The 26,327-nt window shown below is 41.4% G+C and overlaps 1 protein-coding gene across 18 annotated transcripts in view; it reads right to left on the reverse strand.

Annotated features, from left to right (window-relative positions):
- The window catches only part of LOC119953376 (transcription factor 12-like), a 193,134-nt gene that overhangs the window by 44,715 nt on the left and 122,092 nt on the right, over positions 1 to 26,327 (reverse strand). For all 18 annotated transcript variants that reach the window (XR_005458010.1, XR_005458009.1, XM_038777585.1 and 15 more), the window contains 3 exons: positions 10,366 to 10,468; positions 6,139 to 6,278; positions 2,476 to 2,623 (listed from right to left, as the gene is read on the reverse strand). Coding sequence is in view for 16 of the 18 variants with exons in the window: in XM_038777585.1 (XP_038633513.1) it covers positions 2,476 to 2,623; positions 6,139 to 6,278; positions 10,366 to 10,468 (391 nt within the window). In the remaining 2 variants the exon portion in view is untranslated. The remainder of the gene's footprint in view (positions 1 to 2,475; positions 2,624 to 6,138; positions 6,279 to 10,365; positions 10,469 to 26,327) is intronic.

Consider the following 26,327-nt stretch of genomic DNA (forward strand, 5'->3'; position numbering starts at 1 on the left):
AATCGCCTCCGATTTGTGCTCACCCTGGGAGCGAGAACCCAGAGGTGATTCACTATCCCTCGTCATGCAAATTCCTGTATGGCAGGGATTGCGATGGATTCACTCGCGAATCCAGGTAACAGGCCACCATTTTGAGCAGGTAGCCTGATAGCAAGGTCCGGTGGCTGTTGCTGCTCCCCAGTAATGTAATTTCCCACAGTACAATGGTGACCTGGCCTTCCCCACCAGCGACCCTATTACAGAGTCCCCAGAAGTGAGCCCCACCAGAACCCTCCACAGAGACACCCCCCAGAGAGACACCCACCAGAGAACCCCCCCCCCCCACCAGACACCCCATGAGATGCAGTTAAGTGCTCTCACTTCCTCCTTTTCTCTTCAGAAAACACTTAACTACCTTTGACATGGTCCAAGAACTGTCAATCATGGCTGGATTTTTATAAACATTAATTTTTATTTTTTTCTAAATTAAGAGTACCAAATTCATTTCCCCCCCCCCCCCCCCAATTAAGGAGCAATTTAGAATGGCCAATTTACCTACCCCTGCACATCCATTTGGGTTATGTGGGTGATACCCACGTAGACACGGAAGAATGTGCAAACTTCACATGGACAGTGACCTGGAGCTGGGATCAAACCCGGGTCTTCGGCGCCATGAGGCAGCAGTGCAAACCAGTGCAAGATGTTTACAAACATTGTGGTTAGTTTCACAACTGGGTACTTGAGATCCATTCAAGCGCAAAGGGAATTGAAATCATACATCCAGTCAGCTGGCTGTGTGCAAGTTGTCAATCGCTGTCTAGTAAAACCAATTCACATTGCTGTGAATGAAAGCCTTGCAGATCAACGTTCTGAGGAGATTTAGACCCAGCAGATGTAGTTTTTGCGTTCTCTACCCGAGGTAGGTGTATTGCACAGCTGCATTTTAAAGCAGTGCTTTTTCACTGTCTCTACCTGAACTGCTCGCTAGCTTTCAGGCAGGAGTCTCTGTTTTTGGGGGGTGGCGAAGAGTAGGCAGGATTTGCATTGTGTGTGTTGGGGTGAGGGGGCCTCCAATGGACCTTTGGGTCAACTCACATAAAGAGCTGCCCCCTTGAACCACTGCACCAATACTCACCATGTACGGCCCAGCGGACCCAGTAGATCTGGGAGAATCTAGTGCCTGGCCCTTTGGTAGGATACAAATGGTCAATTTGACATATTTGCATCCTTCTGCTGGCGCGAACCTCGATACCACCGGCAGAGCATCAGAGCGGGATTTGTGGTCTATGCTGGATTTTCTGGCACATCAAGAACTCCACCCATAGTATTCTAACCCTACCTGTGACCTGCAATCTCTTCACATGTGGGATCAATGTGTTTATAGTGAATGAGGTTTAGCATTTAAAAATAAAGAATGCATTTCTAGCTAACATAATCTCTCCCAACTCTCATCTATGTGCCTTCTGGTCATTACCAGCTGTGATCACCAGCAGGAGCAATGCAACACTGGAATAGCAAAGAGATCTTTATTAGCACATTGTAATATTTTCTAATAGGTTATTCATGAAGGCCCCGCCTTCCCAACCTTGCGCCTCGCCCGAGGTCTGGTGGCCCGCAGGTTAAATCACGAGTGAGCTCTCCCCTACAAAGGCAGCCGATGGTCACGTGGGACTATGGTGACTTTACTCAATAGTTTTTAAATAGGAAAAAGTAAGAATTTAAAGAAACATTTCAATATCTTAAAAACATATTCTGCACGAGATTCAAAATCTAGAGGAAAGGCAACAGAAAGATCTCACGGAAGAACTAATTATCTTTAGACTCAGGGTGGCAACATTTACTAAATGGTGAACATGAGACGAAGATTATGATGATGCAGGAAAAGCAACTCCATCCTTTCTTGTACCTGTGTGCAACTCATCTTAGCAGGTCAAGTAATGCCAAATGCCACAGAACACAATATGTTTTTATGGGCTCAAATAAATCAAGCTTGGATGCCAGATCTAACGGCCAGGTTCAATTTAGGTCAATTATTTTTAACATTCTGTTTTATCGAAATGTATGAAATAACAGTTCAAAGTGAGGCACAAAACTAAAACAATGTGAAACAGAATTTTGTGCAAGCTTTTTGTTCTTCTTGTGAACTGTCTGAGAATGCATCTCTTAGCAGGACTCTTCAATTGTTGAGGAGACAAGGAAATGCAATGATCTAGGTCTTGACAGTCAGTGTAATGCAAAAGTGATCATGATATTAACAATGCCAACTGTGTAAACTCAGGTTGACAATGGAAATTTCAACTCTTTAAATAAATACCTTCACCACAGAAAATAAATCAACAAAAATGAGTCTCAATCATGTGGAAAGCACTCAAAGGTATTTGTAAGTTCTTCGTAGGGTCTCTACTTTCTATCAACATATGGACGACAATGGGCACTTCATTGCCCTGAACAGATCAAAAGGTGTTCTGCAATTGTGCATTAAAAAGTCATACATACTCATGATGGTTTCTGACCCACTGATTGGGGGTGTGTGAGATGAAACGCCGTATGCAGCTGAACCTGCGTTATTGGAACAGTGGAAACCAGACAGAGAAGGAAGACTTCCATTAACTTCTGTTGATGGCACACTGTGTATTGGGTAGCTCTGCAAGAGAGGAATGCAGTGGTACAAAGCTCATTCACCAAATTTATGTATGCTGAAGGTACGGTGGTTATAGTGCAAATGCTGAGAACAAGTCAACTTTCCAACCTGGATTTTATCACTGAATTAAAAGAAAATAAAGTTAGCAAAGGCATAGGGCATAATCAGACAACAATCTTAAAACAAATACAATTACTAAAACCTCGTTATCTCACTTACTCGACTCATATCTCTATCACAATGGATGAAGGAAAGGTTGACCACGGAACTAATATTTGGACTGTGGGAAGAAACCGTAGCACCCGGAGGAAACCCACGCATCTTTGGGTTTGTGGGGGTAAGACCCACACAGACATGAGACATGGACAGTGACCCGGGGACGGGATTGAAACCGGGTCCTCGGCACTTTTGAGACAGCTCTGCTAACCACTGCACGACCGTATCACCCACAAGCCCCATTACATTTCTGAAGCAAAGCCCTGGCCAACAGAGACAATGCACCTGCGAAGACAAAGAACCTTGAAAATTTGAGCGCTTTATTAATGAATGTAACAATAACCATCTCAAGAATCCAGTCCAGGAGTATACAAACTGGGCGGGATTCTCAGTTAGCCGATGCCAAAATCGGGGAATGCGTGCGGGAAGAGAACAGCTTCTGCCACCAAAACCACGGCAGGCAAATTGCGATGCTCTGTCACCTCAAAAGTGGCGTTAATGCAATGCATGCTGCGCGTACTTTCAACACCATTCGCATATCATTAGTGGGCCCACCTGCGATTTTCCACCTCCGATGGGCCGAGTTCCCGACCGGGGTGGGGAGAAAGAGAGAGGAGCGAGCGAGCGTACCGACAGTGCCCAACACCGCCATAGTTTGCCGGCAGTCGTGCCGCTGGCTGGGGGGGCTTCTGCCAGGGGAAGTGAGGGGTGGGCTGTGGGGTCGGGGTGGACGGGTACGCAATACCATTACCGCAGCCGGCAAGGCAGCCATGCAGCTGCGCATGTTGCCGGCAGCCCCCTTCAAATCTGGTGCCACCCCACCCCCAATGCTCTCTGGCCCCAGCCGACCCATGTGCTGAATGGGCGCTCCAGCACAACCTGTACCATCTTTTCGAAGTCGATAAGTGCGTATGTGGGGAGTGTGTTTATGCATGACTGCAGCTCGTCAGCCCTGCGAGTGTCGATCAACGACCTGACGAATCCCGCATTGTTTTTCATGGGATTCGATGTGTGCTCCACCTAGCACCAGTGCTAGCCCCTTACCGGTCGCATAACGGGTGCCAGTGCGGTGCTGATTTTCCTGACGTAAAGGTCCACAGATTCGCCATTGACGTCAACAAGTAGTCGCAGAAACAGAGAATCCAGCTCCCTTTGTCCTAACCAAGGGGAGGTAGTGTTACATGTAATCCCCCCCGCCTTCCAGGCTACTGGAACCTATAATGTTGCCGTGTGAGACTAAAGGAGGGAGTCTACCATCTTCCATCAACAGAACAGTTGTAGAATTAAAATTTTGCCCAGGTTTGAATTGCCTGGCCCTCACCTACACCGTTTCTACTGGAATGTCTGGACTTCTGTCCCAGTGCCTACTAGAAGACTTATTCATCTCGACGTGCTTCTCCCAATATGGAAGTCAGTGCTACTGGAAAATAATAATGACCCATAACATGAAAGTGGTCAAAGCGTCACTCAGATAGGAGGGTTTTTAGAAAATGAAAAACATGTGCTCGTTCAGTACCTGCTCATTCAGGTCAGGACGTTCCTGGGAGGTTGGGGTAGACTGTTACATACAGCTCAAAGATTCTTACTTTCCATCTGGCTAAGTTATATTGGATTTCTGAATGATTGATTGATGTAGCTTTCCATGTCTCAAATAGGAAATAGGTTGCTCTCTCCAACACCCCAATGCAGAATATACCTTTGACGCCTAATTTGTTTTAGCTGAAAGAAAATTTTAATTTCTCTACTGGCATAAAAAGTTCTTAATTTCTTTCCCCTCTGTTGCCTGGAGACCTGGTACACAAGCAAAGACACTGGGGGGAAAAGGCACTGGGGAAAAAGAGAGAAAAGAAAATGAGACTACAGCCTTCTCAATCACTGATGCTGATCCAGATCAGTCAATGATTTTAGAAATACAATAGTGATCGAACACCTCTGTGTGTTGTGTCTACATCACCTAAGCTGCTCATTGCGGTCTCAACTTGCCATGTGTGTCTGGGTCACAAAAGAAATGGAGTAAAAAAAATTGACAAAATATTTTCCGAACAGGTACAGGGAATTCGGGTTTTGTTTCCTTTAGGAAATGTGAATGGGCCGAGAATGCAAAATTCAAATCTACCACAATAACTAATACTTTCCATTGTAAAGTACTTTGCATGCTCCTGTTGAACCAAAACAAACAGGAAAATTTCAAGGCTCATTAGTAATAGCCATAGCTAAAATGATAGTTTTCACATCCTTGTGAATGCGGAACTGCACTGCATGCAAAGTCATGAATGAATTTCCACTTGTGGAAGAATTTATCTTTTGCTTTAAACAAATAAAGTAAGTTGTAACCTGACAAAGAATCACCTAAAAATTGGTCACAAAAATTAGCTTTGATGGATCATTGTATTCCCTTGTGGTTTAGCCCAAGTTACAGCTAGAGGCATTATGACTGCCATGGGATGTAGGTTCAGAATTTTTTATTCTGGCACTTCCTTCAAAATGACCTTCAAATAAAATAAACTGTGCAATTGGACCAAGGAAATTATATTGGATACAAATACTTATCACGTAAAAAAAGGGAACAATATTGTGTTGGGGGGGGGGGGGAAGGGAGGAGAGACACTGACAATTGCCACTAAACAAATGGAAGTATATTATTCTGTAACAGAATTATATCTGCTCTAAAGACAAATGGAAATGAACTTGTCCACAATTAACGATGATGAATAAAAGAGGATTATTAAAAAGCTATCGAATTTTCTGACCTTGTTTTTCAATTATAAATTCTTACTCAAGAAGGTTTTTATAACCATGATTTTACCTCTCTCCTGTTACAAAAACCTTGTATCCAAGCGCACAAATAACCCATAATTCGTTTACGCACAAGACAGAGCAAAATTTGCTACGGCATAAATGCAGTTAGGTTTTCATTAGAAAAAAAGTTATTTAACAACTAATCTACGACTTTGGTTTACTCAAAATTCTGAATAAATTTATGTGAGCCTATTCGTTGAAAATTAACTTTTTCCAAAAGATCAATAAATAAATTTAGCACCATAACCTGTATACACATTCTCAGCATTGGTCAAATAGCTGATTGATAATTTAACTACAATCCAAATAACTCTTAAGAATAAAATATCTGCAGCATTGCGTGGATTTTTTTTACAAAATTGTGAAACTTACAATATAATAGTTTTACCACTTGCTAGAACTCTGTACAACTAAGAGGAACATTATCGTGCTTTCTTAAAAATTAGTGGATAAGTATGCATTTCCGACCTAGGATCATTATTCTGGAGACAAAGCTCACTTACCAGTCGTTCTTGTGGATGAAGGTTGCTGTAGCCACCAGATTGGGACAAATGGGGTGTAGAATTTGCCAACAAAGCTCCATACCCTGGCTGACCCATTCCACTGGACGAGTTCCAAACATCAGGGCCGTTGTGAATACCATCTAGAATGCAACAAAAAGCTTATTTAAACAGTGTGCCCCACAGGAATTAAAGGTAATTCATTTTCACACTGTACATATTTCTGATCTCGGAACCCATATAAAACGAAGTTAACCATTTTTAGGTGAAACATTTTTGTTATTTCAGGTTATTCTAATGAGGAAATCAGTGGAATCTGATTATATTGGTGCAGGAAGAAAATCTGTTGGGAACTGATGCAACTGATTATAACCCGCTTCGTTTTCTTTATGGCGGGGGAAATAAATGCTTTCTCTCCCTAATGTGGGATGAGTTCACAAACCTAATCCAGTTCCTAGTGGATATAAGCCTACCAGACAGATATTGACCATAATTCACCAATAATTGCACAATTCCAGTCAGAAAGGCCAGAGGAACGTCTGGCATGTTAAAAGGAAAAATATAATTAGTGGAGGGTCCCCTTCCAAGATTAAGTTAGCACCATTGTTGGGACCGACTAGAATGAACTTTCAATTGCAACTAATAATCCACGCTTCTTCCCAATAAGCTCTAAGTAACTAGAAAAGGAATAACAAAAAAGCAGAAAATGCTGTAAATGACTGGGGTGGCCGGGGGGGGGGGGGAGGGGGGGGAGGGAAATTAGTCAACTCTTCTTCCTTGTTTTTAATTCATGCCCATTCAACTCCATCTTCCCAATCAGTCTTTTAAAAAAAAAAGAAATAAAAGGTAAAGCGACAAATTAACACAAAAATGTCTTTTTTTTTACATAACAGATTGTAGACTATCAAAAGTCTATTAAACTGCAGTCATAACAATCTAGTTTTAACATACTGAAACAACCTGTTTTCAGCAAAGATGAAAACATAAAATGCTGGAAAAGCTCAGCAGGTCTAGCAGCATCTGTGGAGAGAGAAACCGTAATGTTTTGAGTCCAATGTGACTCTTGTTCGGAACATATACAAGTTCTATAATATGCATAAGTTCTGAAGAAGTCATATTGGACTTGAAACGGCAACTCTGGGCAAGATTTTCTGGTACCGCCGAAGGCAAACCCGTGGCAAGGTGGGTGAGCCACACAAAATGCCATAGACGGCCCATGTCAAACGTCCTCCACCATTGGAAAACACACTACGGTGTGGGGGCCCAAAAATCCACCTGATCCTGCTGAGTTTTTCTTGCACTTTTGGTTATTTCAGATCTCCAGTATTTTGCAAAGATGGTCTAATATATTCAGTATGTGGAAGGCTTTAGCAGGATCATGGTGCCTTGTTCTTGTACAACTAAAAAAACCTTTGGCAGATTAAAACTTTAATGCAATTTATTTTCTCATTTACCCGACACTCAGCCAGGGGGATGGATATTTCCGTGAAACTTTTTTTTTTAAAGTAGAAAGGAATTTGGCTCAAACTTGCCTGCTAAAGAGGCTGGTCCTTAATCATGTGTGGAGGCAGTGGCATAGTGGTATTGTCACTGGACAAGTAAATCAGAGACCCGGAGTAATGCTCTGGGGACCCAAGTTTAAATCCAGCCACTGCAGATGGTGAAATTTGAATGCAATAGAAAACAAATCTGGAATTAGAAGTTTAATGATGGCCATGAAACCATTGTTGATTGTCGTAAAAACCCACCTGGTTCAGTAATCATCCTTTAGGGAAGGAAATCTGCCATCCTTTCATGGTCTGGTCGACATGCGACTCCAGAGCCCTAGCAACGTGGTTGACTCTTAACTTCCCCTCAAGGGCAATTAGGGATGGGCAATAAATGCTGGCACAGCCGGCGATGCCCATGTCCCATGAACGAATTAGAAAATAAATATTCGCCAACAGGATTATGGATGTTGCAAATGGCAGAATCCTCAAACCAGATAGCAGATCTTTTCAAATGCTTGTAATATATAGCTGGCTTTCTGGACAACACAATACTTTGAGGGTTACCCAGGAGACTTAGGTTCTACTAAGACACATGTTAAGCTAATAGCTGACTAACAAGTTGCATCCAACCCTGAATGAGTTCCTTGTTCCTATACTAAAGTCCTTGAATTGAGGCAGAGAATATAGTGTACGTTTTCAGGCCCAACTTATCTACCTTATAAAACAGTAGAAATAATGGCTGCTCAAGGCATCAAGAGTTTCAGTAAGAAGGATGAACAGCCTGGAATAAAAGTTAACCATACCAAATTTCTAAGAAGACTATTACGAAAGCAAAATACTGCAACCGCTGGAAATTCTGATGAAAAATTCAGACCTGAAAAGTTACCACTGTTTCTGTCATCACAGATGCTGCAAGCCCTGCTGAGTATCTCCAGCATTTCCTTTTTTTTATTTCTGAGCGAGTTATGTCTGCTTAAATTCTGCACTTTGGGGTAAAAAAACCAAACTATAGAACACAGAAAAAAAACTAGAAAAATAAAAACTGCCCTCTGGAAAGTTTAATCTGTTTTAAGTTATGAAGTAGATACCCCAGGAAGATTCAATTTGGAGCTTCTCCAGCTTCACATGAAATTTGAAATAAAATCCCATGTGGTATGCAGGCCTCTCCTGACTCACTTGGTGTGAGGATACTCAAGCCAGACAACTGCCTTAAGTGCATTTGAAACTTCTCCAAATACATGTGGGGAGGTTACCATGACTACAGGCATGTAGAAAAAGTTCTGGGCTAATTGCAATAGATGTACAGATTTATTTAGAACTTCAATTTTTCTAACAGATCCCTCCAATAACAACATTGAGCCCATGGATGCCACGACACAATGCATTTCGGATTCTGTACCCACAATGGAATTGGTCATGTTTTTAAAAGACCTAAACTAGAAATTGTAAATCTTCAAACTGAAAACAGTGGAAACTATGATGCACTTTGCTACTATTTTCACTCAAATCCTAGCTGATCCAGACTAGTTATTCTGGTACGCCCCTTAAAAGCTGCTTTGTAGGTTCCATCTGCGATTTCCAATAATCAATTGGTACAACTGAATCACCCACCTAAGGCAAATAATCAATTGAATCCCCGGTATCTGTTCCAACTGACTTGCTCATATTGTCGTGTTATGCGCAGTAAATATTTGTCACTCTGAACCTGCTTAGGTGAAGCGGGAGATTTCTCTCCACACAAAAGAGACAGGAGAGGAATCAACTGAGTGAGATGGGATCAGGTTTCAGCATCAACCAGAGATTGATGCTGTAGCCACTGATTATTTATTATTAGACTAAATCCAAAGTTCCAGAATTGGCATGGCTAATGGAAAGCCAATAAAAGCACTAGCTATAGCTGTCACAATTCCCTTGTACCTCAGATGGACTGCAGGAAGACACTGATGTACTTGATCATTACATTTACAAAGCATTCTGGACTGTTCAATCAAAATCTTTGATCAAGAGACATAGAAACAAACAAAACAAAAGGAAATTGCACAGGGGTTTATACAGTACAAGGGAAAAAACTGGTTTGATAAGTTGCACTCAAGACTCAAAGTATCTGCAAATGTTCTTGAGCCATAATGGTTTTGACCAACACTTGTGTGGAATGCAAAAAAAGGAAGACGCCAATCCTCAAGTTTAATTCCTTACGGTTTTTCCTTTATGGACTTGGGTTCCTGCAGAATTTTTACAATGAACCTCTAAGTAAATTCAGTTCTCTCAACCTATAAATTTTCCTCATGGTGTTATTATTGGGCTTCCTTTCCATTTAATTTCTTTGGGTAATATTTCAGAGGGGTTTTTAAGCATCAAAAATGTACAGAATTAAAATTACACAAGTCAACAAGTAAAATATTGCTGATGCTGGAAAGCCGATATAAAAACAGAAAATGTTGGATAAATCCAAGTCTGGTAGCATCTGAAAAAGTCATATGGACTTGAAACGTTCACTCTGTTTTTATCTATGGATGCTGCAAGACCTAAATGAGTTTATCCAGCATTTTCAGTTTTTATTTCACATTAACAAGTAGACATTGTCTCAAAGCTCATTTCCCATAAAACACAGGAGACTTTTCAAAAGTTTGGCTGTGCATTAATGATATCAGGCATATTTTCACAATCAGCTGTGAATCATGAATTGTGACTTAAAAAATGAAAAACACAAAAACATATGACAGGTCAATTAGCCTTTTACCTTGGATATAGAAAGAGCCTGGAAATACAGAACCTGAAGGTTTGGATGAAGAATATCCAGCTGATTCTCTGCTATATTCTTCACTTGATGTTGAAGCGTAGACCTGCAGAGAACAAAATGATGTTGTTTTATAAATACTTACGTTAAAATATAAGTCATGATCTTTAAACTCAATTTCCACAGTACTTGCCATTTTAACTCAAATACTTCCCCAATAATTAATTCAAAGGATTTTGCAATAAATATCATCGCAATTTACATGACCATAATCATAAACTTTTATAATACTTGGAAGAGTTTCCTCAACATAAAAGGTGGACATTTCATATCCCTCACCTTTATCACTCACCCTGATTAGCACAAGATGTCCAGCAGTTTCAAGCATGCCTACAAACATCTTGAGAATAGTACCACTTGGCGTTTTCACGCTAACAATATTTCTTCTCAACGTATTCATCACTGAGCACAGCAGATTTTTTTTGCTAACTGATACAGAGAGCTAAATAAATCAAATACAGTTTTCCTTACATAGGGTTTCAGAATGTTGTTACTTTTTTTCCTGGGGAGGAGAATTTGCATTCCGTGATTAAATCATTCTGCCCAATTGTACGAGGTGGAATAAAACAATCTCATTTTTAAATTTGGAGGCATTGCAGTATTTCTTTCCTGGTATCTGAAAGCAAAATCCAGTTTTTCTCTGCGTCAAAGTCAAATCAATGGTCTTTATTTACTGATCATTCAATGCTTTCTGTATGTGGGATCTGATTGTGTACCCATTAGTGTTCACTTTTTGTCTACTCCAGAAAGTCTGTAATTCACTGGCCGTGAAGCATATGGGCAGTCCTGAGGATGTAAAAGATTCCAGTAAAATGCTAATTATTTTTCTATTTTGATGAAATGTATGTAGTTCAGATGAATTCCCAACAATAGCCTTTTTGCAGATAAGTACATTTTTGTTGCATATACTATCCTGTTTTTGTACGGCAACATATTGATATTATACAAAACAAAGCTAGAGTACTTTCTAACCAATTCAATAACTCTTCAATACCAATATTATCTCCCACCGCCCCAAATCCTTCTTTCCCCTGATCCTATCCCTCTTTCCAATCTCACCCCGACTTTGCTTTCACTAACCCCCCCTCAGATTTTCAGTTCTCAGCATAGGCCTCATCCCTTAACCTTATGCCAGTGGCTCTCAAATCGGGGTCGGTGGATCCCAGTGGGGCTGGAAAGACTTTCCGGAAGTGGCGCGGGGTGGCAATCCGCAAAACAGTCAAGCAATACAACCATGAGCGATGGCTAGAGGCGAGTTTGGTATGAACCGGGAGAGGATTGCGGATTGTGTGCAAGCAACGTGGACTTCCTGTCTCATCTGGGAGGAAAGTGCACATGGAGGACGACCTAGAGCAGAAGAACCACCAGGTGGACCCAGTTCAAGGCTGGTGGTGAATTCAACCTTTCTCAAGAGAGGGTTTTTTCAAGAAATAATTTAAAGTATTACATGCAGTGCTGTGCAGTATGCATGTCCCGGTATTATATTTTGGATTTTGGGGGGGGGGGGGGGTGCAAAAGAGGATCCCGCGTTTATTAACCCATTTGTCTGATAACATTTGAAAACTCCGTCTTACAGCCCCATCTCAATGAAGTTCGAACTGAACATGACATTGAGCTCTTCAGTCAACTTCATGGCCACTCCTTCCCATATACAGATCTTCTCTGATCTTCAGAATTCTCATTTCATCTGGATTCCTCCCTCTGGACTCTTACCCTTCTAATTCGGTGGGGGCGGGAATAGCGCCGTGTCTGTCGCCCCCCCCCCCCCCCCCCCCCCCCCCAAAGACGATTTTCCTGCCCGCGGTGGGCCGAAGTCCCGCCGCTGTCATGCCGGTCCCGCCGGCGTGGGCGGGGTCCTGGGGGGACGCGGGTTGATCTGGCCCCGGGGTGTGCCCCTACGGTGGCCTGGCCCGCGATCGGGGCCCACCAATCGGCGGGCAGGCCTGTGCCGTGGGGGCACTCTTTTCCTTCTGCGTTCGCCATAGTCTTCACGATGGCGGAGGCGGAAGTGACCGCCTCCCCTGTGCATGCGGGGGGATGACGTCAGCAGCCGCTGACGTTCTGGCGCATGCGCGGACTTCCGCCGGCCAGCGAAGTCCCTTCGGCCCCGGCTGGTGTGACGCCAAAGGCCGTTCCCACCGGCCGGGCGCCAACCACTCCGCCGCAGGCCTAGCCCCTCAAGGTGCTGAGACTTCCGCACCTTTGGGGCGGCCCGACACTGGAGTGGTTCACGCCACTCCATCCCGCCGGGACCCCCCGCCCCGCCGGGTAGGGGAGAATCCCGCCCTAGTTCTTTCAGGTGCAACCCTAACATACATAGAAAATAGAAGCAGGAGGAAGCCATTTGGCCCTTCAAGCCTGCTCCACCATTCATTATGATTGATCATGAAGTTCAATACCCTGACCCCGCCTTCTCCCCCATATCCCTTAAGCCCCAAGAGCTATATCCAATTCCTTCCTGAAATTACACAAATGTTTTGGCCTCAACTACTTTCTGTGGTAGTGAATTCCACCACTCTCTAGGTGAAGAAATTTCTCCTCACCTCAGTCCAAAAGGTTTACCCCTTATCCTCAAACTATGACCCCTAGTTCTGGGCTTCCGCCACCATCGGGAACATTCTTTCTGATTCTACTTCTCGAATCCTGCTAGCATTTTGCAAGTTTCAATGAGATCCCCTCTCATTCTTCTAAACGCCAAATGAATATAATCCTAATTGACAAGTTTCTCATATGATAGGCCCACCATTCCAGAAAGCAGCTCCCTCCATAGCAAGATGATCCTTCCTCAGATAACATGATTAGGCGGTGCTGGTGTTTGGTTAATTGACCAATACTTTGCGGGAGCAAAAGTATGTCAATGGGCTGACAACTCCTCCTACCTCACCCTTGGACCATTGCCCACATCACCAAGCATCTAAACATCAAGCAATCAATTCCAAGACAGTCACCTCATCTCTTGAGATCTTCCTTCCACAGCCTGCAACTTTCAGTATCCAACCCTACAACGTTCACTTTCATTTCCTTTTCAAGTTTCACAAACAGAACTCGCTGGTAGAGCCATTTTTTTCTGTTTCAGCCTGTTCATGCCTCCACAGAACGGATTTCTTCCTGCCTCGACTATTACTTCTCCCCCATTTGGGTATCTCCCCATCTAATTCCAGGACTCACTAATGGACTCCATCTCTATGTTTCTAGTTTTCCGGCACAATCAGTCCCTTTTTCACCCTTCCACAGTTCTACCCCCTACCCGGGCAGCCAGAGAGCCCTAATTTTCTTTCTTGAACAGAAGTCCAGCCAGTCCTTATCCAAAGTCACCGTCCTCTGCCTAGCAGAACTTGTTCTTACATGGAAAAACTTTGCTTCTGACTTACTCACTTCCTCTGAATAAAAGGTGTTGCTATGGAGGATATATATGGATCTCCGCTATGCCTGCCATTTCGTGGGCAGCACGGTAGCACAGTGGTTAGCACAATTGTTTCACAGCTCCAGGGTCCCAGGTTCGATTCCCGGCTTGAGTCACTGTCTGTGCGGAGTTTGCACGTTCTCCCCGTGTTTGCGGGGTTTCCTCCAGGTGCTCCGGTTTCCTCCCACAGTCAAAAGATGCGCAGGATAGGCAGATTGGCCTTGCTAAATTGCCCTTGGTGTTGTGTGGGGTTACTAGGTTATGTGGATAGGGTGGAGGTGTGCACTTGGGTAGGGTGCTCTTTCCAAGAGCCGGTGCAGACTTGATGGGCTGAATGGCCTCCTTCTGCACTGAAAATTCTATGAATTTCATGGGACAAGAAAACATTCTTTGTTCTAATCTTTCACTGGCCTACTCCCTAAACACTTACTGGTACACCTCCCGTGGATGCAATAGAGGGCAAGTAAACAGGCAGGAGGTGGAAGGGCTCCAGGAAGCTAACAGAGAAGAGCAGCTGGACGGTAGGTGTAGCTAATCAAGACATTTTGTTTAAAAAAAATGAAGAGCAGTATACCCTAAATATCAAGATTCTTAAACATGAATTGGAACAGAGGGATCTCAAGTGAGCAGGAATAATGATTATCAAACAGGAGTTCATGAAGAATAGGCACATTGTAATCTAGATTTCATACATGGGACTTGAATGCAAAAGCAAGGTAACAATTATACAAAATGATTGATTAGATCACAACTGAAATACAACATGCAGTTCTAGGTACCCCATTACAGCAAGCAAATTAAAGGAAAGTGTTCAGCCACATTTACTGAATTCATCACTATTAAGAACAGCTTAAAGATTTAGGGACTTTTCAATGATCTGGAGAGCCAAAGGGAGCAGTAAGTTTTCAAATCTACAAAGGAGTTTTGTTTTAAGAAGAGGATACACACTGATGGATTGCTACTACTGATTAATGAACTAGAAAGGGGCACAGACTCCAGATTGGAAGAATTAATGAAGTAGGTCATTATAAAATCCAATGTCTTTCCACAAAATGGCATAAGGCAGACAATATCAACTAAGGGAACATTTGCAAATTATAAAAAGATCCAGAGAATGGCAGGCAAATTCACAGTTAATAAATTAGAACCAACACATGCATGATGGGCCAAATGGTCTCCTTTCATACTGTAATTTCCATGATTTGTTTAATGAATGCTTAATAAAGATTAGTTTTAAAAAGATATGTTTCGCATAATGAAAAGGGAAGATATAGAGAACAGCATCTTTAGGGGTAAGCATTTTAATTAAGTTGCCTTCAATTAAATTATATTTTCAAGTATTTGAAATGTGCAATACATTGCAAAAGGCAAAGGCTAAAGATTAATGCCATTAGCTTGTTATCGCAAGAAGAGACAAGTATTTATGCAGCCTCCTTAGTAATAAAGCACACAAAAGCATTTCACAGGAGCTTTTTGTACCAAAGCACATAAGTAGACATTAGGACAGATGGCCAAAAGCTTGATCGAGGAGGTGGTTTTTAAGGTACGTCATAAATGAGGAAACCGAGGTAGGGGGTCAAGAGGTGAAGGAAGGAAACTTCTAGATCTTTGGGCCTTGGCAGCAGGAGGCATAGCCGATGGAGAAACAATTAAAATCAGGAATGCTCAAGAGGCCAGTATTTAGAGTAATATAGATAACAGAGGATTGTGGGAATGGAATTTACAAAAAAAGCAAGGATAAGAATTTTAAAATTGAGGTGCTGATGCACTGAAGCCAATGTAGACCAGAGAGAAAAAGAGCAATTGGTGCACTGGACATGGTACGAGGTAGGAAACGGGTAGAAGATTGGATGAGGTCAAGTTTCCACTGGGCAAAATGTGAGGTGCTGGCCGGGAGTGCATTTGAATAGTCAATCCCAGAATTAGTAAAAGGGATGAAGTTGGGAAATGTTAAGGAGGTGAAAATAGGTAGTCTTGGCTACGGCACAGATTTTGGGTCAGAAGCTTGTTTTGGGGTCAAACACAAGACCAAGATTGTGAATAGTGTGGTTCAGCCTCATCCACTGGTCAGGGGAGGAATGGAATTGATAGCTATTGGACAAAATTTGTATGGAGACTTGGGCTTTATCTGCCCAATATTTAATTGGAGAAAATTTCTGCTCCACTAGTACTGGATATTGGACAAGCACTCAGACAGTGAAGGGGTTGAGGGAGTGAAGGGATTGAGGGAGATGGTGCTGAGGTACAAGTGGGTGTCATCAGTATAGTTATGGAAACTGCTGCTGTATTGTCAGAGGGATAGCTTGCAGATAAGCAACAGGAGGGGGTTGAGGACAGATCTTTGGGGGACAACAGGGGTGCAAGAGTGGGAAGAGAAGCCACTGCTGCCGAGTGCCTGGCTAGGATTAGATAGAAAAGACTCTAGACTAAAATTTAAAATTAGTTTAACTCTGCAAGATCTTAACCTAGCAATGCTTGATAGCAACAGCGGGTTTCTCAAAATGGAAAATACTCCATTCCCAAAGCACCTACAACTTGATGAACACAATTTTTCTCATCTACTATCAATTATAAAATACTTCCAATATTGCGGGCAACAATGCATAACTAGAACTCAAATGCAAATATTTTCTATTAAAATACACCTTTGTTAAATCTTTAAATTTCCATTTACAGCTGGGTAAAATGGAACAGATTACTGAGTTGAATAGGAATCTCACAAAATGGACTTTAAAAAAAATAATCTGATTAAATAGCAAGCATCAGGAAGGGAATTGAATGATGCACATCAAATAACTATGCCATCTGTCCATTTCTGGCACCTTCCCAGTTTTAAACACAGCTGGGCAGGAGGTGTGCCTGCCTCAGGTTCTAAATAAACCTGATGAGGCCAGAAAATCATCACCTTGCAACGCAACAGCAAAATATGTAAAAAGCTTCAACTGAAGGTATGTCCCCCCCCTTATAAATTCTAGCATTTGCTTTCCAATAGAAGCAGCAAACTAGACTTAGTCACAACGGGTACAAAAAGCAATTTTAGAAATTGGGAGAAACATCTCTTGCACACTGCTGCAAAAAGCATAACGAGCCTACAAATGGGAGTTCTACTTATCCTCAAAGCTTGATAATCTTGCAGAAGTTACTTTCCAAATTCCATAAAATTATTTCAACCCCAACTGAGCACAATATGACAGTGGCTCTCAACAAAAACTATGGCAGGAAAAGAACTTGTATACTCAGCACAAAGTAGTATTTTGGCTTCATTTGATAGATTCAGTTTTTAGAAAAGGGCAAGGTTTCTCACGTGGTTATTGGTCATATATTTGAGCAGGTATTAGGGTCAATTCGTACACTTTAATGTACATGAGTTTAAAATCAAAATTTAATTGCATTACCCATCCAGGTAATAGATGAAAAATGTGCACCACAAATAATCCATGAATAATGTTGAAAAAGCAGAGCACAAGTTTAATCCAATATTTAGGGTCAACTTGATATTCAACTAGTCTAACCTGAGGTATAGCGGATAGGAAGTGGTACCCGAGAGAAGGATCTGATGCAGTACTTTTATGGTGCAGGAGTGGACAAAGGAATAAAAAAGGTTAAAACAATTATTTTTAAAAATTCATTCATGGGATATGAATGTGGCTGGAAAGGCCAGAATTTACTGCCCACCCCTTAACCACCATTGAAAAAGTGGTATTGAGTCACCTTTTTGAACCGTTGCAGGCCTCAACACTGTTAAGGAGAGTTTCAGGATTTTGACCCACCAACAGTAAAAGAGCACAATACCATTATCAGGATGGTGTTTGACTTGAGAGGAAACCTGTAGATGGTGGTATTCCCATGCCACTGTTGCCCTGCTTGATGAAGTCGCATGTTTGGAAGGTGCTGTCAAAGAAACCTTGGAGAGTTGCTGAAGTGTACCTTGTAGATAGTACACACTACTGCCACTGCTATGCCAGTGGTACATCAAGTGAATGTTGCAAGAGGCTGATAACTTCCTACTGAAAATACACATTGCAAAATGCGATTGTTACTTAAGCACTAGATATTTGTTCTCCAGAAAACTACAAAAGAATCCAATCCAACAACAGAGCAGAAATAGCTAAAAATGTACCTGGAGCTACAAAGATAGATAACACTGTACAAAATTAAGAATGGTGACTTGGCTGATTTTTAGTTTAGAGGCAGAACAGTAACTCAAATCTACTTGTGTATAAAATTGATACTTGCAGAGTTGAGCATCCAGTTTTGCATTAGTTTAAAAACCTAAAATTAATTCTAGAGTTAGTGAGAGCATTGCATTTATGTTCATACTATTTGAATTCTGTCCACCTCCTCCTGTATTAATAGGCCAAAAATCTTTCTGTCTCGAGGGTGTTGGCTATGAGGAGAGGTTGAATAAACTAGGATTGTTTTCACTGGAAAAACAGGGGCTGAGGGGAAACCTGATAGAGGTCTACATTAGGAGGCATAGACAGACAGGGTGGATAGTCAGGCTTTATCCAAGGGTGGAAGTGTCAATTACAAAGGACACAGGTTCAAGGTGAGAGGGGGAAAGTTTAAGTGAGATGCGTAGGGTAGGTTTTTCACGCAGAGAGAGGTGGGTGCTTGGAACACGCTGCCAGATGATGTGGTGGAAACAGGCACATTAGCAACATTTATGAGGCATCTGGATGGTTACATGAATAGGGAGAAATATAGGGATACGCACCGAGTAAGATCAGAAGGTTTTTTTCTAGTTACGGCATCACGATCGGCACAGGCTTGGAAGGCCGAAGGGCCTGTGCCTGTGCTGTACTTTTCTTTGTTCTTGTGTATTGACTTCTTTGGCTGATTAAACTTTATTTGCAACCCTTGTTTTTTTTTGTCATACTTGCATCAACGCTCTCCATTATATACAAATATGTCCATATTTCAAATACTGTAGAAACTGCCAACTGTAAACTTGTCATGCTGTAATTGAGAGTGGTGGGATTCCTAACCCTCAAATTTTGCTTCTCCAGCTCCTCGGTTCATACTGCACGAAAAAAAACCATATTCCAACTAACTCTACTTCTTGGCTTTCCAGATTTTCGCTATTTAACCAGAACAAATAAGGTCCAAATTATCCAAGAATAAACACAATGCAGGACTTAAGAGACTGAACTGTAATTTTTCTCCACTGGTTCAGTTATTTCTCGCTCCCCAATGACCATGTTTTTGTCTGCTCCAGCTCATTTATTCTCCACTCCCCAACTCCAACTTATCTGCTGAGTACAGTTGGCTTTGACTGGCCATGCGAAAACTATGGATAAAAATGCTTTCTGCAGTGACAGAGCTGCTTTTCAGAGATCTGTGAAAACGGGTCAATATTTGCAGGGGGAACTCAAGCAGAAAGTTTGAAAATGACACTTGGCTAAGTAATGTGAGCAAGGCTGTAGATTCCTAATAAACAAGACAAACAACTCCATACTGATGTAAACTTTCAGCACTTTTCACGGATTTCCAACTGCACTCAACAATGATATTTCAAGCTAAGAGATCAGAAATGTGACACTACTTTTAACACAAAAAGCCAGAGTAGTGATAAATACTCTATGTATGTGAAGCACCAGTGTGTGCTTCAGCTTTGAATGTCACGTTAATGTACTCACCAGGGACTGATAATGAAAGATAATCTTGCTTCTATCCTACTCGACTATGTCGCTAGAGAACTGCATAAAACAATACTTGAACTGTAACTACACGTCAGTCCACCTTAATTGTCTTTTCATCCAGTTATAATGGAAACACCCAGTTGGGTTCTTACAAAGGAAAAATAGAAACATGGTCCCCAAAGGCATCAGTGTCGCCACTTGGCTGCTGTAAACAAAGCCCATATTGAATGCTGAATCAGCTGAAATCAAACTTTTAGTGTTAAGTAGTTCAGATTGGCTGACTAAAGATGTAATTTACAGATGGGCTTTTGCATCATGATTTGAATGCAGAATTGCAGAACACAAATTCTTATGAGTGGAAACTCATTTATCTCAATGACATCCTAAAAGAATTGTGTGTCAATTTTCAGGTTAAACACACTTCAGCCACAATTAAACTGCACTACAACTTAGGGTGTGAATTTCACTAACAGCATTACTTTGCTTTAAGAGAAGACCTGTTTATATGTTCTTTTCCATTTACAACATTAAACACAATTTAAGTCTAAAATAATCCCACAATAATAATTCCGCTCCTGGAATTTTACTGAACAATGTAGGCGTAGTATCAGAGTATTTTGAAACCAAGCTGAACTTTAATGATATTGTTCTGAAATCCTAAACTTCTGCATAACTGTTTGTAAGACTTCGATGTTAGTGTAGTCTAACCCATTGAAAACAAAGACAAAAAAGCAAGCGGAATAGACAAAATGAAGACTTGCATATAGACACTTGGAACAAGGTTCTACGGCCCCACCCATGAAGTGTCTCCCCCCAGCGGTTGCTCTGGGCCATTTAAATTACCATTTACTTTGGTGGGACTGTACAATTCTGCCAGGTGGGAAGGGCCATAAAATCCGTGGCAATTAAGGCAGACGTAATGGTGTAATAGCACCCTCTTGTGGTCTTTGTATACGTGTATAAACCAAAACCAGAATAAAGCATTTCAGTGGAGAGTTGAACTCCATGTGCAAGCACCAGTCTGTTTTTGTCCTGCAAAACCATCACGACTGGCCATATCTCTTGCATGCATCACACTTTCTTTGGGGACTGTGAGGAAGAAGAGATGGCCTTGATTGGATCCAGTGGGCCAACCCTATTGTACTTTAAGTACAGACTGATGCTTTTCTTCTTTCTTCAACCCAAGCTACAGCTACTGACAAAGCATTTATGCAATGGGATATCTGATTTTTTAATTTAATGTCACATGTACCGAAGTACAGTGAAAAGTATTTTTCTACGGCTGAGGGAACGTACACGTACATAGTAGACAAAAAGAATAATCAACAGAGTATAGTGACAAATGGTACATCGACAAACAGTGATTGGTTACAGTGCGGAACAAGGGGTCAAACAAAGCAAATACATGAGCAAGAGCAGCATAGGTTGTCATGAATAATGTTCTTACAGGGAACAGATCAGTCGGGGGGGGGGGGGGGGGGGTCGTTGAGGAGTCTTATAGCTGTGGGGAAGAAGCTGTTCCTATGTCTGGATGTGCAGTAAACCTTCAAATTAAACTGCCAGGTTTAATTTGCCCCGATATAACCAATAGGGTTTAACACACTAAACTAAAAAATCTGCAAGTATTCTTGAAAATGGTATTCATTTTTCAGAGGATTATCACCTTGGGATGGAAAGTAATGAGCCTGAAGAAAAATGTTAAATGGGACAAGGCAAATTAAAAGATAAACGCTAACTGCCAACAACATAATCTTAATACACAACATGCGCCGTTATCCTGCTACGAGCACAAATTATATTATTCATTTGAATTACAATAGTAGCCAATCGCTTCAGAAAACTTGCTAGTTGTTCTCTACTTTCTCAACAGAGGCTGTGATATAGTCTTGATTTTTTGCAGATGTTTTATTATCATTTATTAAAGAGTACAGATAACAGAAGCCAAGAAAAAAAGCAGCATACCCTTCTTAAATAATTCTACAGAGTACTGGATTAACATTTAGTTAGTCCATAAATATTTTCAACCAGTAGAATGCACCACAAATTTTGTGGCAAAAGGCGTTCACTTCAAAGTTTCCATTCCAAATGGAAAACGATGGCTACTTTCACCATTATAGATGAAATTAAAACAATTACTGGCTATCGTTTTATCTTGTTTCAACTGCTTTTCATTTCAGAAATTTGTTGGTTTGTTATCTGAATGTAAAGCTAGCTCTGCTAATTTTTACTCTCCAACAATAGTGCACATTTAGGGATGGTCTTCTATTACCCGATATTCCTAGGGGACAAAATGGAAGGAAAAGCTAACCATCTGACAGGCAATTCATCAATGAGCTTTAATCTATTTTTGTTCTTTTGATACTGTACTCCGTATTTCTGGAAACTTTCCTTTTTCTTCGAAACACAAATTATGAATCATGTATCATACCTCAAGTTATTCCTTCTTTCAACAAGATTTACTTTGAATTCAAGTTTGGCTCCCAGAATCATTATTTCCAGTTCTATTTTTTTGTTGCCCTCTTATCATTTTGCTCCTCTACACCTGCCATGGCACTGAAATCAAAATTCATAATAATTCATCATAACCCTATAACTGAGGCATTCCACATCTCCCTCAGATTTTTCTTTCCTACAATCTTCAGCCTTTGTAGTCACCTAATCACTCCTTTAAAAAAAACTATTTTTAAAGCTAAGAATGTCCCGCAGCAGAGGTCATGATTCTTTATTATTGCTTACTCATTTAAAACAAATGCAGTCTTTGCAACTAAGTAGAGACTTGCAATTATATAGCGCCTTTCACCATCGTTATACAGCCATGGAAGTACTGCTTCAAGTATAGCCATTGTAGTGTCTGAAATGCAGCAGCCAATTATGTACAAAAAGCTCCCAAAAACAGAAACATGATAATGACCAGATTGTGATATTGGTAGAAGGATAAATATTGGCCAGGACACCAGGGGCAACTCTCGTCCTTTTTCAAAATAGCGCCACAGGATCTTTATGTCAACTTGAGAATGCAGAAGGGGCGTTGGTTTAACATCTCATCTGAAAGATGGCTACTCCGATAGTGCAGCACTCGTCAATCCTGCACTGGAGTGTCAGCTTTGATTTTTGTGTGGAGGCTTTGGAGTGTAACAAGTCAAGTAACAATGCTCCCACTCAGCCAGAGTTGATGCAGATAATAGAAGAATCTCAACAATTTAATTTATGAAATTCTATTTCTTAAAAACCCAGTTTACAATTAAATCATTAATTACATTCATCCCATATGCTTGTGCTGGATCTTCAAATGAGAGTTATCCAATTAGTCCCATCCCTCCATCATTTCCTCAGAGCACTTTCAGCATTTCTCCAACTCACTTCTGAAAGTAATTACTGAATCTCCTTCCACCACCCAGTGCGCTGTAGATCATAACTTTTGCGTTTTAAAAAAATTCTTATCGTGTTGGTATCAATTACCTTAAAAATGAACCATCATGGTAGATTTGAACACCCATCCTCCGAATCATTCATCCCAAGACTATGTATTACTCTGTATAACCATTCCACATACCTCTATTGATTTATTAATTTAAAATGTCGGTCATGAGGTTTGGAAACGCTGCCATTTCCATTATCCAACATGGCGGCCTCTTCTCTTTTAGCAATTAGCATAATTACAAATGTACGTGATTCTGCAGCTCATGTTTTGGTTTCTGTCTCATTCAGGGCAGACGATGTTGCTTATAATTCACCACAAAAGTAAAATGCGAGGTGGCCTAGAAACTGTAACTGTTGAACTCAGCATATTAAATTCCCAGTTTCAACATGCCCAAGGGCATATAAACAACAGCACTTGAAAAAGAAATCGGTGCTCGTCTCCTGGGACATATACAAATCATAATCCGTTGTTGCGTCCCTGCCTCTCAAGTCAAACAGCTAATGCTACAATCAGCAGTGGCTAAGTTCCCAAGAGTGCACTTGAATAACCACATTTTAGGGTAGCAGAGTTTTAATAAACACATGCCCAATGCATATCTTAACAGAGGCAACCACCATTCTCAATGCTTCAAGAATTCTCCATTTTCTCTCCAAACAGCCATGATCAAACTAATCTTCAGACTGCATTCCTCAATGCATCAGCATGAGCGTTTCCACTTTTGCAGCTTCTGACCAAGGTTGCCAACGTTTAGCACTGCAACCACAAATATGAAATGGAGGCTAACCTAAACTTATTGGTCATCCCTTAAAAGGTGAAAGAATACCATTTGTGCACGTTTACCACTAGAATTATTCCTGCTTTTATCACTTGGTTCTTTTAATTCAGGGGGAGAAAGAATGAAAATGCATTCAGGAGGAATGGCTGTGGAAACAAACATACAAAAAAAGACTTGAATGAACTGGCATGTTTTGTATTCTTAGTGACCCAAGGGAATTTTGAACGTTATGAAGTTTTATCCAAACAGTGCCTTGCATTTAGATAGCGCCTTTAACATAGTAAAACATTCCAAGACACTTCACAAGAGCATTTTCAAACAAAATGTGACACTGAACCACACAAGATATATGGGGAGATGACATAAATGTTTGGCCAAAGGGGTAGGTTTTAAGGAGCATCTTAAAGGAGGGAGGAAAAAAAGAGAGGAGGAAACGATTAAGGAGTGAATTCCAGAGCAGCTAAAGGCACAGCCACCAACAGTGGAACTATTAAAATTAGGGATGTTCAAGAGGCCATGATTGGAAGAATGCGGTATCTCAGTGAGTTGGAGGGCTTGGGAATTCAGAGTTGTGTGGGGGAAAATTCAAATCAAGAATAAGAATTTTATAGCTGAAATATTAATTAACTGAGAGTCAGGGTGGCTCGCACTGTGACTACGGTGCTGAGGAACCGGGTTCAAATCCCGGCCCTGGGTCACTGTCCATGTGGAGTTTGCATATTCTCCCCGTGCCTGCATGAGTTTCACCCCCACAATCCAAAGACGTGCAGGTTAGGTGGATTGGCCACGCTAAATTTCCCCTTAAATCGGAAAAAATAAAATTTGGCTACATTAAATTTATTTTTAAAATTGGAGAGTCAATGTCGACAAAAAACAGGGCTAGGGAGAGAAATAATGCTTCTGTTTCCGGGTCCTTTATTCTGCCCATGCTTTAACCCCCCCCCCTTCAATGCTTGGATAATCTGCATGAAATGGGCTTCAAATAATAATGGTCAGAAAACAGTGAAACGTTCCCCACCCCCCCCATCACTTGCTTTATTATGTTTCATTATTAACCATACTCTCTCTCTCGATCTTTGCTGGAGAAATTTGATGGTAAGGGAAAAGCTGACAAGAGTTAGAATTCTTAAGCAAGCCCACTGTGCTCACCCCAACTGCTCTACAAAGGCTGCGCTCACCCACTGATGGACCAAGTCAGTGAACAAGCTATGAGGAAACATTAAAGAGGCTTATGCTTTACAGTCTAAAAAGAAAAGATTAAAGGAAATGCCTCATTGAAGTATATGAAATATTAATTACTGTAGATAAGGTGTGCCTAGATTGCGACTGTGATGCATGCTAAGAGCGAAGAATTAGAGGATAGAAAATAGAAATTAACTAAAAGCAAATCTAAAGAAAACTTGAGTTAAGATCACAAGTAATAAATGGAACAGTCTACCAAACAGGTAGAGGCCAAAAAATTAGGGTTTGTCAAAGTACAATTAGTTTTCTAATGGGAAAGCTAATTGTACGAGGGGAATGGAAGCAAAATCTATTTGTCCAGATTTACCTTGGTAGTTATCCTTTAATTCAAGCTAGAAGAGTTTTTAAAAAACTAGCTAATTGAAACCCAGGTCCTCAGCCTAAATTAGTTACGAAGAGGTTGTCGACAATGATATCAAGTGGCATTTATTCAACAGCAACCTGCTCACTGACGTTCAGTTTGGGTTCCACCTGGGCACCACGAGAACCCTGACCTCATTACAGCCTTCACTCAAACATGGACAAAAGAGCTGAACCCAAGGCGAGGTGAGAATGACTGCCCTGGGTATCAAGGCAGCATTTTTCAAAGTGAGACATTAAGGAGCCCTTTCGAGTGAATGAGAATCAGGGGGAAATTTCTCCACTGAGCCATACCTAACACAAAGGAAGATGGTTGTGGGGTTGCAGATCAATCATCTCAGAACATCGCTGCAAAAGATCCTCAGGGCGAACCATCTTCAGGTGCTTTTTCAATGACCTTCCATCTGATGCATGGTCAAAAGTGGGATGCTCGCTGATTATTGCACAAATTTGTACCATTTGTGACTCCTCAAATACTGAAGCAGCCATAACCATGTGCAGTAAGACCTGGACAATATCCTAAACTGATAACTGGCAAGTAACATTGGTCCACACAAGTGCCAGGCAACGATCACCTCCAAGAAGAAATTATCTATCCATCATCCCAAGACAGTCAATGGCATTATCATCGTTGAATTATCCTGGGGGTTACTAGAAACTGAACTGGAACCAGCAGTATAAATACTGTGGCTATGAGAGCAAGTGAGAGACTGGGAATTATGCAGGAAGTAACTGAAATGAAAATCGCTTATTGTCACGAGTAGGCTTCAATGAAGTTACTGTGAAAAGCCCCTAGTCGCCACATTTTAACTCATCTAACTCCCAAAAGCCTGTCCAGTATCTACACACCACAAGTCAGGAGTGTGATGGACTTGCCTGGATGAGAGCAGCTCCAACAACATTCAAGAAGCTCAACACCATTTAGGGCATAGTAGTCCACTTAACTGGCAGCCCATCCATCACCTTAAACATTCACTGCCTCCATCACCAATAATGTACCATCTACAAATGCACTGCAGCAACTCCCCAAAGGTCCTTCAGTCACATCTTTCAATCATGGAA

Source organism: Scyliorhinus canicula, chromosome 18, assembly GCF_902713615.1.
Source record: "Scyliorhinus canicula chromosome 18, sScyCan1.1, whole genome shotgun sequence".
NCBI lineage: Eukaryota > Metazoa > Chordata > Chondrichthyes > Carcharhiniformes > Scyliorhinidae > Scyliorhinus > Scyliorhinus canicula.